This window comes from Acomys minous (assembly GCF_964271855.1).
Source record: "Acomys minous genome assembly, chromosome: 2".
In the NCBI taxonomy this organism is placed as follows: domain Eukaryota; kingdom Metazoa; phylum Chordata; class Mammalia; order Rodentia; family Muridae; genus Acomys; species Acomys minous.
In genome coordinates, this window is record NC_140484.1 from 78,548,742 (window position 1) to 78,563,519 (window position 14,778).

The 14,778-nt window shown below is 40.6% G+C and overlaps 1 protein-coding gene across 4 annotated transcripts in view; it reads right to left on the reverse strand.

Annotated features, from left to right (window-relative positions):
• The window catches only part of LOC311592594 (phospholipid-transporting ATPase ABCA3-like), a 99,634-nt gene that overhangs the window by 49,526 nt on the left and 35,330 nt on the right, over positions 1-14,778 (reverse strand). For all 4 annotated transcript variants that reach the window (XM_084773201.1, XM_084773198.1, XM_084773200.1 and 1 more), the window contains 4 exons: positions 14,239-14,420; positions 11,343-11,477; positions 7,369-7,486; positions 1,532-1,686 (listed from right to left, as the gene is read on the reverse strand). In XM_084773201.1, coding sequence (XP_084629327.1) covers positions 1,532-1,686; positions 7,369-7,486; positions 11,343-11,477; positions 14,239-14,420 — 590 coding nt within the window. The remainder of the gene's footprint in view (positions 1-1,531; positions 1,687-7,368; positions 7,487-11,342; positions 11,478-14,238; positions 14,421-14,778) is intronic.

Consider the following 14,778-nt stretch of genomic DNA (forward strand, 5'->3'; position numbering starts at 1 on the left):
GGGAAATGCAGGAAGTAGCACAGAGAGAGAACAGAAGCAGGAAAATGATGTTGTACAGGATGTTTAATAAGTTGTGTATTCATTCCATCATTTTTGTATGTGGATCTAATCCTAACACAGGAAAGCAGCATTAAAAACTGTGATTAGAGACACACATGGAGCCTTTAATCCCAGCACTCGGGAGGCAGAGGCAGGCAGATCACTGTGAGTTTGAGGGCAGCCTGGTCTACAAAGTGGGTCCAGGACAGCCAGGGCTACACAGAGAAACCCTGTCTTGAAAAAAAAAAACAGAGATGGGGTGGGGTAGGCGTGGGAGACGGGGGTTTGGGGGAAGATAGGATCTATACTCACTTGTAAGTGGATATTAGCCATAAAGTACAGGATAACCAGGCTACAGCCCACAGACCCAAAGATGCCAAGTAACAAGGAGGGCACTCAAGGAAGAACGCTTGAATCTCACTCAGAAGGGGAAATAAGAGAGATATCTGAAGTGGCTGGATGGAGGGATTTGGGTGGAAGCGAGGTGGGGAGGGGAACAAGGATAGGGATCAGGAATGGGGAGGGGGAAGGCTGGGAGAGAGAATGAAAATTATTGGGGGGCATTTCTAGGGTAGCAGAGGCTTCTGGGAGTCTATGGGGGTGAGTCTAGCTGAGACTTCTACCAAAAGGAGAATATGGCGTCTGAAGAAGCCACCTCCTGTAGCCAGGCAGGACTGCCAGTGGAGGGTGGGGGACACCAACCCACTTACAGTTAGAGCTGGGGCTATCTCTGACTCTGTTGCCTGCCTTTGGATCCTTTTCGCATAGCTGGACTGCTTTTTCTGGCCTCCGTGGGAGAGGATGTACCTAGTCCTGCTGCCACTTGTTGTACCAGGGTGGGTTGGTACCCATGGGGCGGCTCCCCTTCTCTGAAGACAGGGGATGGGGCAAGGGGAGAGGGCTGTGATGCTGGGACCATGAGGAGAGGAGGGAGGGGGCTGTGATGCTGGGACCATGAGGAGAGGAGGGAGGGGGCTGTGAGCAGGCTGTAAAATACTTTTTAAAAAACCCTGTGATTAGCCCACTTCCCAGTGTATAATAGACCAGAAGATACTATATACATGGGAGAGACTGAAATGATAATAAAACAACTCTGAATACTGACATAACTGTAGCCATTAAAAACCAAACCAAACCAAACCAAACTCTTGCTGAGCCAGAAGCTTGGCAGCCCCAGACTTTTGGTAAACTACACTGTCAGGAGACCTTGGATCAAGTATTGCAGGACACTATGTTGACACCTGGCAAGAAGAAGTACTCTAGAATGCAGGAAGAGATTCTGGATTAGAGTTAGGCATGCTTAACTTGATTTCTGCATTGTTTAATGTGTATCTATATTAACATCAGGCAATATGATAGGCATAATTTTTTCACAACAGTTAAATAAATTATTTAAAGTATTACAGTTAATAGATCTGTACATTAAAGAAGAAAGAAAATTTTACTTAGAAAAATTTACTACGTAATTTTCTAAGACATGCTTCTGACTCACCATACAGTAGAAAAAAAGGTGTTCGGACAGTGTCAAGTCATCAAACAACATGTCATGTTGAGGGCAGAAGCCCAAGTTCTTTCTAATTTCAATCATGTTATCTAAAATATTATATCCATTAATATAGGCCTCTCCTCTGGTAGCAAGAAAACGACCTAGAATTATGTAGAAGACATGGAATAAGGTAAACTTTCATGTATAATAAGTAATATAGTTACAAGCACCTACTACACTTGTTGAGTATTAAAAGAATTGGTACTATTACTTACAGGGAAATAAAGAAAACACCAGAAATTACCTTTAGGGTGACAGAATTAATCATTCTTAAGTTTTCTTTATTATTTGTTTATATACTAACTTTTTTATAACGGGTGTTTATTATGAAAACATTCAGATTAGTTGTTGTAGTCTAATATAACATTGCAATCAGACAGTTACTGCATTTGTAAAATACTATAAGTGTTACATACTGAGGGAAAAAATTTCCCCAATACAAGTGTTACAGATCTGAAGGGAAACTGTTATAGATTTGGTGGAAGTGTTACAGCTCTGGAGGGAAAGCTGTCCTAGTAGATGGGAACCAAGGAATAACACAGTATCACACAGTACAACAAATCTCACACAAGAGATTTATTGGATAAGACCCAAGAGGGTGGTTACAGGCATAAGTTTATTATGTAATTCAAATGCTGATTTCTATACCCCCATATCTGGGTGCAATCCTTGTTCTGAGAACCTGTCTCAATGTTGTGTGAACAGTGCTACCCAACTGTCATCTGATATGCCAATAAAGTATCTTACAGCCAATCACTGAGTAGGGGGTAGACTAGGGCTGGACTTCCTGCCATCTAGGGGTGGAGGAAGCGGATTCAGCCATGGGAGAGGCTCAAGAGATGTTAGAGAGAGAACTGGAGCAGGAAAGCTAAAAAGTGTAAGTATCACTGGGAAGAAGCCTAATTAACTTAGAGAGTTAAGAATAGAATAGCTGCTCAGTTATTGTATTATGAAGCTTATTATTAAACAAAAATAATAAAGTCTCAATTATTTGTGTGATAGCTATGTTAAGAGAGAAACTGAGTCAAACAGGGATGTCCTCTGAAAGTCTTCATTCAGCGGGGTATTGGGACAGATGCTGGGACTTCCTATTGGGATTCCAGCTGAGAGAAGTATGGGAGAACGGGGAAATAGAAGGACCCAGAGGGTTCTGGAATGCTACAAGAAGACCATCAAGGCTGGATCTGGAGCCAGGAGGGTCTCCTCAAACTACTGTACCAACCAAGGACAATGCATGCAGTAAACCTGGAACCCCTATTCACATCAAGCAAATGGACAGCACATTCTCCACAGCTGTGTGGAGAGTGGGAACTGCCTCTGACATGAACGCTGGTACCCCCTATTTGACCATTTCCCCTTGGTGGGGAGGCCCAGTGGCATTCAGAGGAAGGATAAGCAGGTTACCAGTATGAGACCTGATACGCTATGATCATATGGCGGGGGAGGAGGTCCCCTTCTGTCATAAGCCTAGGGGAGGCAAATAGGGTGAAAGAGGGAGGGAGGGGGGAACAGAAAGAAACAAGTGTAGAGATAACAACTGAGATGTAATCTGAATAAATTATTTAAATAAAAAAAGAGAGAAACTGATGAACAAACAGTTATATAAAAATAATCTTATTAGGTGTATGCCTAAACTTGGGTGAGAAGCAGTAAAGAACTGAGCAGGAGACAGGCTTTATATAGGGTTTCTTTGGGGGCAGAACTTTCCAGGGTGGCCTGAGATTGGTAAAATTTTGTGGCCTGATCTTGGGGCAAGCTCAGGGATAGGTGGAATTTCAAGCTCAGGGACTGGTATGATTCTGTGGCCTGATCTTGGGCTTTTTTTTTCCTGTAGGGTAGAGCTTGGCCACCTAAATCTCATGGAGCTGAGCTAGCTGTTAGAGGAATCTAGGCTATGTCCAGGTCTGAAGGCCTGAGGGGCTTGCATTCCCCTCCCCTTTTGTTTACTCCTGATAAACAATCAGAAGTTGGGAAATGGGCAACATTATCATGAGACTACTTCTGGCTAAATGGGGGGTGTCAAGGTCATTGGGGCAAGCTTGATCTTTACTGTTAGCATATAAGGAGGAGTTACAGGCCTCTGGCTCCATAGCTAGGGGCTGGTAATCCCATAACTACAACTGATTAAAAGTTTGATTAGAGATCTTTTAGATTCGTTGTTAAAGAAATCTAAACAAGAAGCGTATATGACAGCATGTGACTAGTAGGATTAAGAAAAGGAGAAGAGGGTTTAAGAAGGGCAGTGTCTAGTTCCACACGGGACTGCCAGAGCGAGCAGTTTCTTACATTTTTAGAGAACCATCTGGGATTGTTGGACCTTGCCTTTTACTATAACCTATTGATTAACATACAAGCAATACTTCTCCCGAGAAAAAGACAAAGACCACTTCTCTCTGCTTTCAGTTAATCTAATCCTTGCCAATTTTGTAGCACTATGGTAGCCAGAAAGTCTGTATGAGGGTCAGAATAGTCTGAGCCACCTGCTGGAGACCCAGGATGAACGCTGATGAATACTGATGTTAAATAGCTAGGGAAGTAGTCATTTGGGTTTTCTATTTGTGCACTGACAGAAGTTGCCACTACTGAAAACCCGAGCATACCCAATTTAAGCCATCCATCTATACTGAGGCCAAGCTGTTTGTAGTAGCAGAGTGAAGCTTTAATAAAACTGAGTCCATGGAGGAAGAGAAAAAGGGTCTTAAAATTAATTCTACAGGAGGGAGTTTCTGTAAGTTCCAAGTGGGAGCAGAGAGACAAGAGAGAAGCCCAAGAGAATATGGAGGGGCTGCGAGACTTCTAGGATTGAGGTGAGAGACACAAGGGACAAGATTGCAGAGGCTCCAAAGGGCTTATGGATGCTGGGATTGCAGAGGCTCCAGAGGGCTTACAGACACTGGGATTGCAGAGGCTCCAGAGGGCTTACAGACACTGGGATTGCAGAGGCTCCAGAGGGCTTATGGACACTGGAGCACTGAACAGAAGCACCTAGGGGAAGGTTCCAATAGAGAAAGAGGAGCGAGTGTCTTTGTAACTAAAGAGCTGCCCATGTGCTGGGGTCTTAGGGAGTGTAGGAGGCTCCAGGAGCCAGAGAGAAGACACTTAGCAACTAGGCAAGGGGAGATGGATTGTTAGAGCAGGTGTAAGGAAGAAGTGGCTAAAGATGTGGACTCTAGAATTTGGAATCAAATATGATGCCTGGCAGAAGCCACCAGGAACAAATGATCCATACACATCTTAAGACATTCACATTAGCAACTTGAGTCAGTTTGAAATGTTGAGACGTAGGCATGGCTAGAAGGGAAGTGTGGCATCCTTTACCAGTGCTACCTGGAGAGAGAGAGAGAACTTGGGAAGAAAGTAGTGTTTGGAGACTCTGGCATTTTAGGAGATGTGATAGGTAGTGGAACGAGTAGAAAGTAGCAGGTGACATGAAGGTTAAACTTTTTTATTCCCATACAAGAAGTTTGGCTTAGGCCAGAGCATGCAGACAAGGTGCCTATCTTTTGATAGTATGGTCTAATTTTTTTTGGTAAGTATGTAATGGGCACAAAAGAAGGTCCTGGTTGGTGACCCAGGAGCCTATGGGCACATCCTTCCTTTTCTGTGACATGGGGAGAGAGGGGCAAGTTAAGTCTGGAAGACGTAGGGCTGGGGTCTGGAGGGTAGCCTGTTGCAGCTTATGAGAAAGCTTAGCAATAGATGCAAGGAGGGGCTCATGTGAGGGGCCAAGGGCCGCCTCATATAAGGTGGGGACAAGGAGACAAAGAAGGGATACATGAGTGCAGAAACCTAGCTATCCCTAGGATGGGCTTCATTCTTGATGGTGGGTACTGTGAGAGAAGGAATAGTGTTTTCTGTCAAGGGTAACAGTTTTTTGAGTTAGAGTGACAGCTAGTTCCATTGAAGTAACCTGAGAGGTGGACAGCTGGCCTTTAGAGGGTGAGATGCTATATCCCCAGACAGTTATAAAGTTTAATAAAGTATAAGTGTTGGCTTGGCAAATTGTCAGGGGTAGACTGCAAAGGAGAAGATAATCTATATATTATATAAGTTTGGCTTGAAGGAGAGATTAAGAAAGTAATTCAGAGACCAAAGCATGGCCAAATAGGTGTAAGCTGTCCTAGAACCCTGGGATAGGATGGTCCAAGTGAGTGGGGGAGAAAGGTGAGTGTCTAGGTTGGTCCAAGTAAGGATATTTTGTGACTGAGGGTCAAGAGAAATTGAAACAAAGGTATCCTTGAGGTCTAGGACAGGGAAATAAGAGGTCTCCAAGGGGATGATGATAGTTGAGTATTATAGGGCAAAGTGGAATCACTGATGAATTGATAAGCCAGAGATCCTGAACCAGGCATTAAGTTCTATCATTTTGTTTTGTTTTTTTAACCACAAATAAAAGAAAATTAAAGGGAGATGATGTGGGGCACAGAAGGTCTTTTCTTAAGATGTTAAAGATAAGAGGCTTAAGTCCCCTGACGCTTTGGAGAGAGAGTGGGTGTTGAGCCTGTGCGATGGAATTGGTATGGCTTTGCGATTAGATGACAAGAAGGGAAAACAGTGTTTGGCTAAAAACAGGTTTTGGGTATCCAATACTTTTACTGGGAAACCAGTCAAAGAAAAGGTGTATCAGATTGTGTGGTTTGGAGGAGAAAGAGGGGAACAGCTGCTGAGCCTGGGGTTCAAGATGTGGGGAGAAGAAATAAAGGCTCCTACTATACCTACCAGGTCCTTTCCCAGCAAATGGGAAAGACAGGTTGGTACCACTAGGAAGAAGTAAGTGGAACACCCCTAAAATTACAGCTAAGTGGTGGGGTTTGCTGAGGCTGGTAAGGCTCTCCCCCTACTCTGTCAATAGAGGAATGAGCAGGAGATGAGGGTCCCCAAAACTTCATCAGGACAGAAAAAGTGGCTTTGGTACCCAGAAGAAAGATAGGTGGCCCTGATACTGTGTTGACTACATGAGACTCTTTGTTGGAGATGGCAGTGGTCAGGCCAAGGGAGTCTGGGTACCCACAGTCATCCATGGCCAGACCTAGGAGGTCAGCTGGAGGGCAACCTGGACTTGATGTCCTCATGCCATGAAGGAGAGAGGGCAGTCAGCAGTCCAATGTCCCTCTTGACTGCATTTGAAGCAGGGGCCTGGACCTGTTCTGGGGTTTTGTCATCTCTCTCATGGTATACCTTAAAAGCCACTGCTAAGACTTCTGCCTGTGGAGTCAGGGTCCCCTCTTTAGATACTGAAGTTTGGCCCTAATGTAAGGGAACCTCTGGGATAAGTAGGTCAAAAGGAATTAGTTGTCTCTTATTTAGAGTCTTGGGGTCTTGATTGTAGGAGGGCCTTTGTAAGGTGGTCCAGGAATTGAGATGGAGGTTTTGTTTGTCCTGGATGGCCTCTTGGGAGATCTCTCCCCATAATTTACTACATCTTCTAATCTATGAGCTAAATTGCCTTGAGCGAGCCAGGCACGGTGGCACACACCTTTAATCCCAGCATTTGGGAGGCAGAGGCAGGTGGACCACTGTAAGTCCGAGGCCAGCCTGATTAGGACAGAAAAAAAAAAGCAAATTGCCTTCAGTGAAGGGTTTACAGGACACAGCACATTTGCACCCCCCACTCTGGGTTGTTACAACATTTTTCATCCTTTTGTTTGTTCGGAGTGACTTTTTTTTTACTGAATTCTCAATTTCTTGTAAGGGTACTTTGGTCCAAATAGCATGATATTCTGTTGTGTATTGCTTTTTAGTTTTGGGAAAATACTTTCACCTTGGATGGAATGAATACACACCTGAAAGAACAGACAAGACTGTGGTCTTTCCTGCTCCATTGTGTCCAAGAAGAACAGTGACCTGCCCCTCATACGCATTCAATGACAAGTTGTGTACTGCAGGTTTGTTTTTAAATTCCTGTGGGATGAAAAAGTAGTCTGTTATATGCCAGTTAGAAAGACAAACATTATCCTCTACACTTATACCAGCCAACTCATGCTATCAATAATGGAGGCCGCTGTTGCTAGGTCCATGGGAAACTCTAGTTCCCCAAACTCCAAAAGGCAGTCCAGATATCCAGAAACAGACTCAGCCTGGACTATAGGAAGCTTGCTGGCAGTTAGAAAACGCCAGCATTTCTCAGGAACTTGTGGAGCTGATTTCCCTCTACCAAGAAAGCAGAAGGGACAAATGGCTACTTGTTGGCATACAAGAGAGCGTGCTAGCCTTCAGGCTCCCTTGGTATCACAAGCACAAGTTATACATTTCAAAGTCCATGCTAGAATAGTTCTCCTTACCTCTTCCCCCTACCCCAAACTCCTCCAGTTCACAGGCTTGTGTCCCTCCAGCTATTCACTCTCCTTATAACCCCGCTATATTTCTCTCACTCTCTGCTCTGCTCTGCTCTGCTCCTGATTCTCTCATGGCCAGGTCCAGTCTGTTGGCCACATTCACTTTACATTCTCTCTCTGTTTTGGATTCTTCTAGATGCCTCTGTTCGTCCTCCCATTCTCCTATCTACAATAAAACCTATCTATCTACCTCTACATATTTACCAGAAATATATTTAAACATTTCATAAATACCTCAAAATTGGCATGTCTAAACACTGGAATTATATCTATATTATTAACCTATACTTCAATAAATTTAAAATCAGTATATATCCTTGGAAACTATATTCAACTGTCCCTTCTAACTCAGTGACTGCCCCCTCCATTTCACCTCAATCGATATACAAACAAAAGAAACTTTAATTTAACCCTACACCTTAACATAAGTCACACACAATCCTTGCTTTACTGAAGCCTTCACAAGTCATTGTGAGACAAAAGATAAAGGCATATAAAAATCATTGCAGTTATGATCAACATTATGAACAAAAGAATGGACAGAAAATTATACATGTGGTAGTGTTTAAATAGCTTAAGAAAGGTTCTTATCCTTTGACCCCCCCAACTTCCTCCCTTGAAAAGCATTTTATAAGATCAATAGTATCCTCCTTCCCTGATGAGAAAGACTCCTGATAGGTAAAAAACAAAACAGAACAAAAAACAAAAACAGACTGGTTCTGCAGGAGGAGAAAATGATGATGATTATTATTAATTATTATTTTGCAAGATCAAAATTTGTAAGCCTGCATCAGGTGAGATATGACTGCAGCTTTCTGATTTTACAATCCCTGTCTTCCTTTGTGGCATCAAGAGTCTTTCCCAAGCAGGAGCTTGTTCTTGGTCATCTGGGTGGCTTACTGAACTCTTAATTGGTGTAATAAAGTGTGGATAGCTGTAACTTTTTCTCATGGACTGTTTCAATCTTACACATGAAACAAAAGCTTGGCCAGGTGTGTCAGGGAGCAAAGGATAGTCATTCCAGAGAGCAAAGACAAAGCCAGCCTCGAGATGTTCCCAAACCCTACATGGATAATTTAAATACTGTCTATTTACTGAGAACTAAGTTCTCAGGCATTGAATAGACTATAAAAAAAGACAAATACTTAACTATAGATTAAGGAAAACAAATATGAAAGAATCAAACTGTTATCCAGAAGTTAAATTGCTTCCAAAGCAAAAGAATAATATTTAACAGAAACAAAAATATCCGGATTTTCTTTTCTGCAAATATAATTTTTTTGAGTTAATAAACCTAGAAAGAGATACAAAGGAAAACTGAACTTAATAAAAATCATCAAATTGTACAAAATCAGTGACAAATTTCTTACAAGATACCAAATAGCAACAACAAAAAACAAAACAAAAGAATATTGTAGGAGTCAAAATAAGAACTGAAGAATTTTTCACTGAAAATAATGTTTATGAAAAGATACAACATCAATAATACCAGTATTTAGGAGATGGAGGCAGAAAGATACTGAGTTCAAAGCCAACCTAGCTACATAACATCATGTCTCAAAAATAAAAACAAAACAAAAATAGAAGGCTAAAGCAATGGCTCAGTACTTAAATACTTCCTGCATAAGCCAGAAAACCTGAGTCTGATTCTAGATACACAGAAATGCCTGGTAGGTGTGGTGGCCTGCTTGGAATTCTAGCCTGGAAAAGGAAAACAGGGGACCCACAGTTTAGACTGAGAGACATGCTTCCATGAAAACTGTACCTATACACAGGTGCACATGCACACATCCATGCACAAACACATGTAAAAGAAGAGAAAAATAGAATTAAGAAAAACTTCTCATATTAAAAATGTGGAAAAAGTACTTACATTTTATCATTATTTTTAATCCTATAACAAAATAACACAAGAATACAATCTTTTTAGTCTAATAACACAAATCTATAGTAAGCCTCACAGCTGATGATGTGATGCTAAGATTCTCTCTTCCTGAGACTAAGAAAAGACACTTCCATGTTCAGTGAAGCTGCACTCACAATGACCAAGACATTTAAAGACCTGTCCATTGGACTGGAGAGATGGCTCAGAGGTTAAGAGCACTAGCTACTCTTCCAAAGGTCCTGAGTTCAGTTCCCAGCAACCACATGGTTGCCCTCTTCTGGAATTCAGGCATACATGCAGATACATAATAAATAAAATAAATTATATATATATTTGTATGTATACCTGTGTATTAACAGATAAAAGGATAACAATGTGAGGCAAAGCCTGAAATAATATTTGGTCACAAAAGAAGGAATCCTGCCATTTATAACTCATGAATGAGCCCCAGAGAACATTATAATGGACAAAAGCCAGGCACAGAAGCATAAAATGGTTTCATTTCCATGTAAATATCCAAAAATGCTACATTAGGAGAGAATAGAACAGTGGTTACCAAGACTGAGGGAAATAGAGATATATTGGTTAAAGGGCATCAACTTTCAGTTATAAAATAAATAAATCTGGGGACCTAGTTACAACATGACAATGAGAATTATTAACATAGCATTTTTATCTGAAATTTGATGAGAGCATATTTAAAATTTTTTCACTAATATGAACTCTCAAAACCCATGGATGGTATGGATATTGAATCTCTGACTGTGGTAAGCCCTTCCACAGTCCACATGTACACCAATCACACTGCACACCTAAATAGATATAAAGATTTTATGTGCTAATTATAACATTAAATCTGGAAAACTGAATTTCAGAACAATAGCACAGCAACATCTTTAATCTAAGGTTCTATATCCAATGAAAATATTCTTCTGGGTGAGGGATACACACCTTTAATCCCAGCACTAGGAAGGCAGAGGGATTCTGTAAGTTCAAAGCCTGCCTGGTCTATAGACTGAGTTCCTGGACAGCCAGGGCCATACACAGAGACTCTGTCTCAAAACACACACACGCAAAACAAACAAACAAACAAACAAACAAACACCAAAACCAAAAACCAACCAACCAACCAACCAAAAAAAAAAAAAAAAAAGAGACAAAAACCAGTTTTAGATGAAGATGAAATAAAGACTATTTCAGATTTAAGAAAAGTGGAAAGTAGGCTGCCAGTAATGTTACACTGCTCACAGCATCTAAATGAAGCATTGCATCCAGTTTTATTTATTAACATCAAGTTTTACAAAATCGCAATCACATGTTGCCAAATCTATCAAAGAAGAATGAAATTAATGTGTTAAGTGAATAACAACATTTGCAAAAATATATCAATTCCCACCAAAATCTAGCCATACTACTCATGATGCAAATAAAGCCATTAAAAGCATCTCCTCCCCCCCCCCCCGGGTTATCCAATTATAAACAATCTCAGTGGACAGCAAATAGTTTTTGGTTCCTGTAGGAAGATTTGCAACAGTACCTTGTACAAACGCTGGATCTGGACACCTGCAACCAAGTTGGTAGGTTCAGTCTCAAAACAGTGATGCAGTGTGGGGGGGCTCCTGGCCTCGTCTGTAGTCTTTCTAACTGTTGGTTTGCCGAGCCAGTATGAGCGCTGCCAGATAAGATAAGAGACCACTACCAAAAGAGTACTAAGAACTTGGTTCTAATTTGCTGTTTCTAAATGTTTAAATCATGCCAAACAAATAAGTCTGCGCTACCCAGGCTTTGCTGTTCATCTTTTATTGAGTACTTGGATCAGGATAAAGAGTTTTTACTGTGTGTTTTTTCATTAATGAATATACAGAAAATATTAGTAACAACAACAAACATTTTTTGAAAGGGTGATAAAGGGCGGCTGGGTAGGCGGATGGGCAATGTCTCAGAAGAGGAGGAAAGCATGATCCAAACATATAGAATAAAACATTCAAGTAAAAAAAAAAAAGAACTGGCTTCTGAATAGATCTATCACAAAGTGAACCAGTGATCAATAACATTTTCCTATGAGAATGTAAGAAAAACAATAACAGTTTTTATTTAACTCTCCCCCAAACCATAAGGGAATACTTCCTAATTCACTGTGAGATCAGTATCATCCTGACACCCAAAGCTGACAAAGACAAGTGAGAGTACTATAGGTCTTATCATATAGACGTAAAAATCTTCACTACAATGCTTGCTGGCTGCAACTACTACAAGGTGAAATGTACTGCAGGGATAGTTCCAGATACTATAATCAATCAATGTAGTATTACATTAATTGTAGGATCATTTCAATTCATGCATGTTAAAAGTACTTAGAATCTAGAAACAAAAATTTTTATGAAAAAAAGAAACACCTCCAAACCTATACATAATGATACTCAATGAGGAAAGACTGAAAACTTGGTCTCCTATCTCACGAGCAAGCCTGCAATGTAGGCCTGCACGCGGGGCACAACTGAGGCTGGCTGGGAGGGAACCAGAGAAGCAGAGCCAAGATGGCAGGCTCTCTGCAGCTGCCTAAAGCAGAGGGTCCTCAGATCAGGCAGCAGGAGGAGGAGGAGGAGGAGCCCACGCAGTCTCTGGCCTCCTGGCCAGTCCCACCATGCTGAGTTTCTTCCTATAGTGCTTTGTTTTTTGTTTTTATTTTATTTTTGTTTTCTTTTGCGGTGAGGAGGTTGCATGGGTGGAGGGCTGGTCTGGAGGGTCCGGGAGACGAGCAGGATTGGGGAGCATGATGTGAGATTTACAAAGAATTAATAAAAAGTTAAAAAAAAGAATATAATGAACAGCAAAAGGGCACTTTGGAGAATGGGAGAGAATATTTGCAAATCATATATGAAAGAAGGGTTTAGTACATCAGATAATAAAAAAAGGTAGACAACAAATACCAAATGGGCATAAGGCCTGGATATATGTTTCTATAACCAAGATATCTAAAGGCCAATAAGCATATTAATATTATACCTTAGTTATTAGGAAATTCAATTAATGTCACATAAAAGCTATGAGGGTAACTTCTATAAAAGAAACATATGCATGAAGGAATGGAACCTTAGTACTTTACTGGGAGAGATGACAAAAAAAATATGATCTGATAGATTACAAATCCTTAAACACAGAAGTGCCATAAGATCTAGTAGTTCCACCCCTAAATATATACTCCAAAGAACTTTTAAAAAAGCCCTATTTACAACAGACAAGATACATAAACAATATGTCCTCTAGTGAGATATGCAATATTACACAGCCATATAACAGGCTGAGTAAATATCAGTTCATACTACACCATTCATAAACCTGAAAAATGACTTAAAGAAGCATCCACAAATAGTTATTATGACTGTATTTTAATGATACATCCTGAATGGGTAAATTCATAGAAAAAGTAAGCAAATTAGAGGTGCTTAGAATACAAAAAAGAAAAAAAAAAGAGATGACTTCTCTGATCATAGTTTTAGTTATTTGGAGTAAAAAGCTATGAGGAGAGAGGTCAAGGATGTGCACTGTGACTGTACATTAGTACAGAGTATAGCTAGTATTAGTGGCTTCATTTTAAAGTTGTTAATTTAATGTCATATGTATTACACTAAAAATGTTAAGATTTCTAAGAGCTAGGAAACAGCTTGGCTCAGTTTACATGAGAAACAAATCTGTCATATACTTTCAGGTATAACATTTTACAGCCAAATTATCAATAATTTTCATCTCCAGTATGTAAACAAAAACTGCTAAAGAGTAGTTTTCAAGGCAGAAAAACAGAACTGAATTTTTGGCAAATGAGCTTGGAGCCCTGGCTCATCACACACGTCACAGTGTCTTCCCTACAACCGCCCGGCTGTGACAAGGAAATCTGAAGGACAAGAAGCAGGTGCTTTCCCTCTCTATGCCACCTGAAAGAGACCGAGTGGCGAGTCTTAGACACAGGAGTTATTTAGTTCTCCTTTGGCTAGAACTTAAGAAAGCACCACACATTAACCTGGTGTGCGCTCTCTCTTTGTTTCCCCATCCCACCCTCTAATCTAAGGGTTTGTTTATATCACCTGGCTGCAGAGAAGTCATAGTGCTTACAGTTTTAAAAGCTTCAGTGTTTTATCCATCGAGGTTATGCAACTAATATGAAGGAGATTTTATGGCATATCAAGAAATGAATAGTGTCTCAGTACTGGTGGCATATAGGTAGGATGATCTACATTTGGCTTTTTAATTTGATTACATTTATGAAATAGATTTACAAGGACTATGACCATTTGGAGTAACAGCAGCATTAAAATTTACCATAAAGGGAGGTGGGAAGAACTCAAAGAGATGAAGGAGGAGAAACCATAATCCGAATGAGTTATATGAAAAAAATTCTATTTTTCAGTTAAAAAAGAAAGAAAGAACAAACTCACCATAAGGAAAAAGTACCATGGTTGAGGAGTACCACACTGTCCAGGAAAAACAATTTCTATATACCAGGTAACAATGCTGTATAAGAAAGCATCAAACAAAAGCATTCCAAACATGTAGCCAAAGATGAGGTTATCCTGAAGACTGGCTGGTGTCCAAAGGTTATGCCATTTAACACCAACCTCTGAAATAAAAGGGAAACATTGGGCATGGGTGAAACCTGTGACTCCGCACTCTGCACTGTGAGTCTGCTGTAGCCCTTAGCAATTAACTATATTACTACAGAAAATGTGGTTACATTTCTCTCCCATTTCTTCAAAACCTTTAAAAATAATTAGGAATGATTAAAATGGAATGATAAACTGAAAAACAAACAAGCAAAAAACAGCACAGGGGCAAGGGAAGAGTAGATTTAATCGAATCCATCTTGTTACTTTCCCTTGAAGCTAACCTCCCACAGAAACAAGCACCAGGATGCCCACAGGTGTAAAATACAGCACCTGACTACCAACCAGGAGAAGAATACAGGGAGTTTGGCTTAG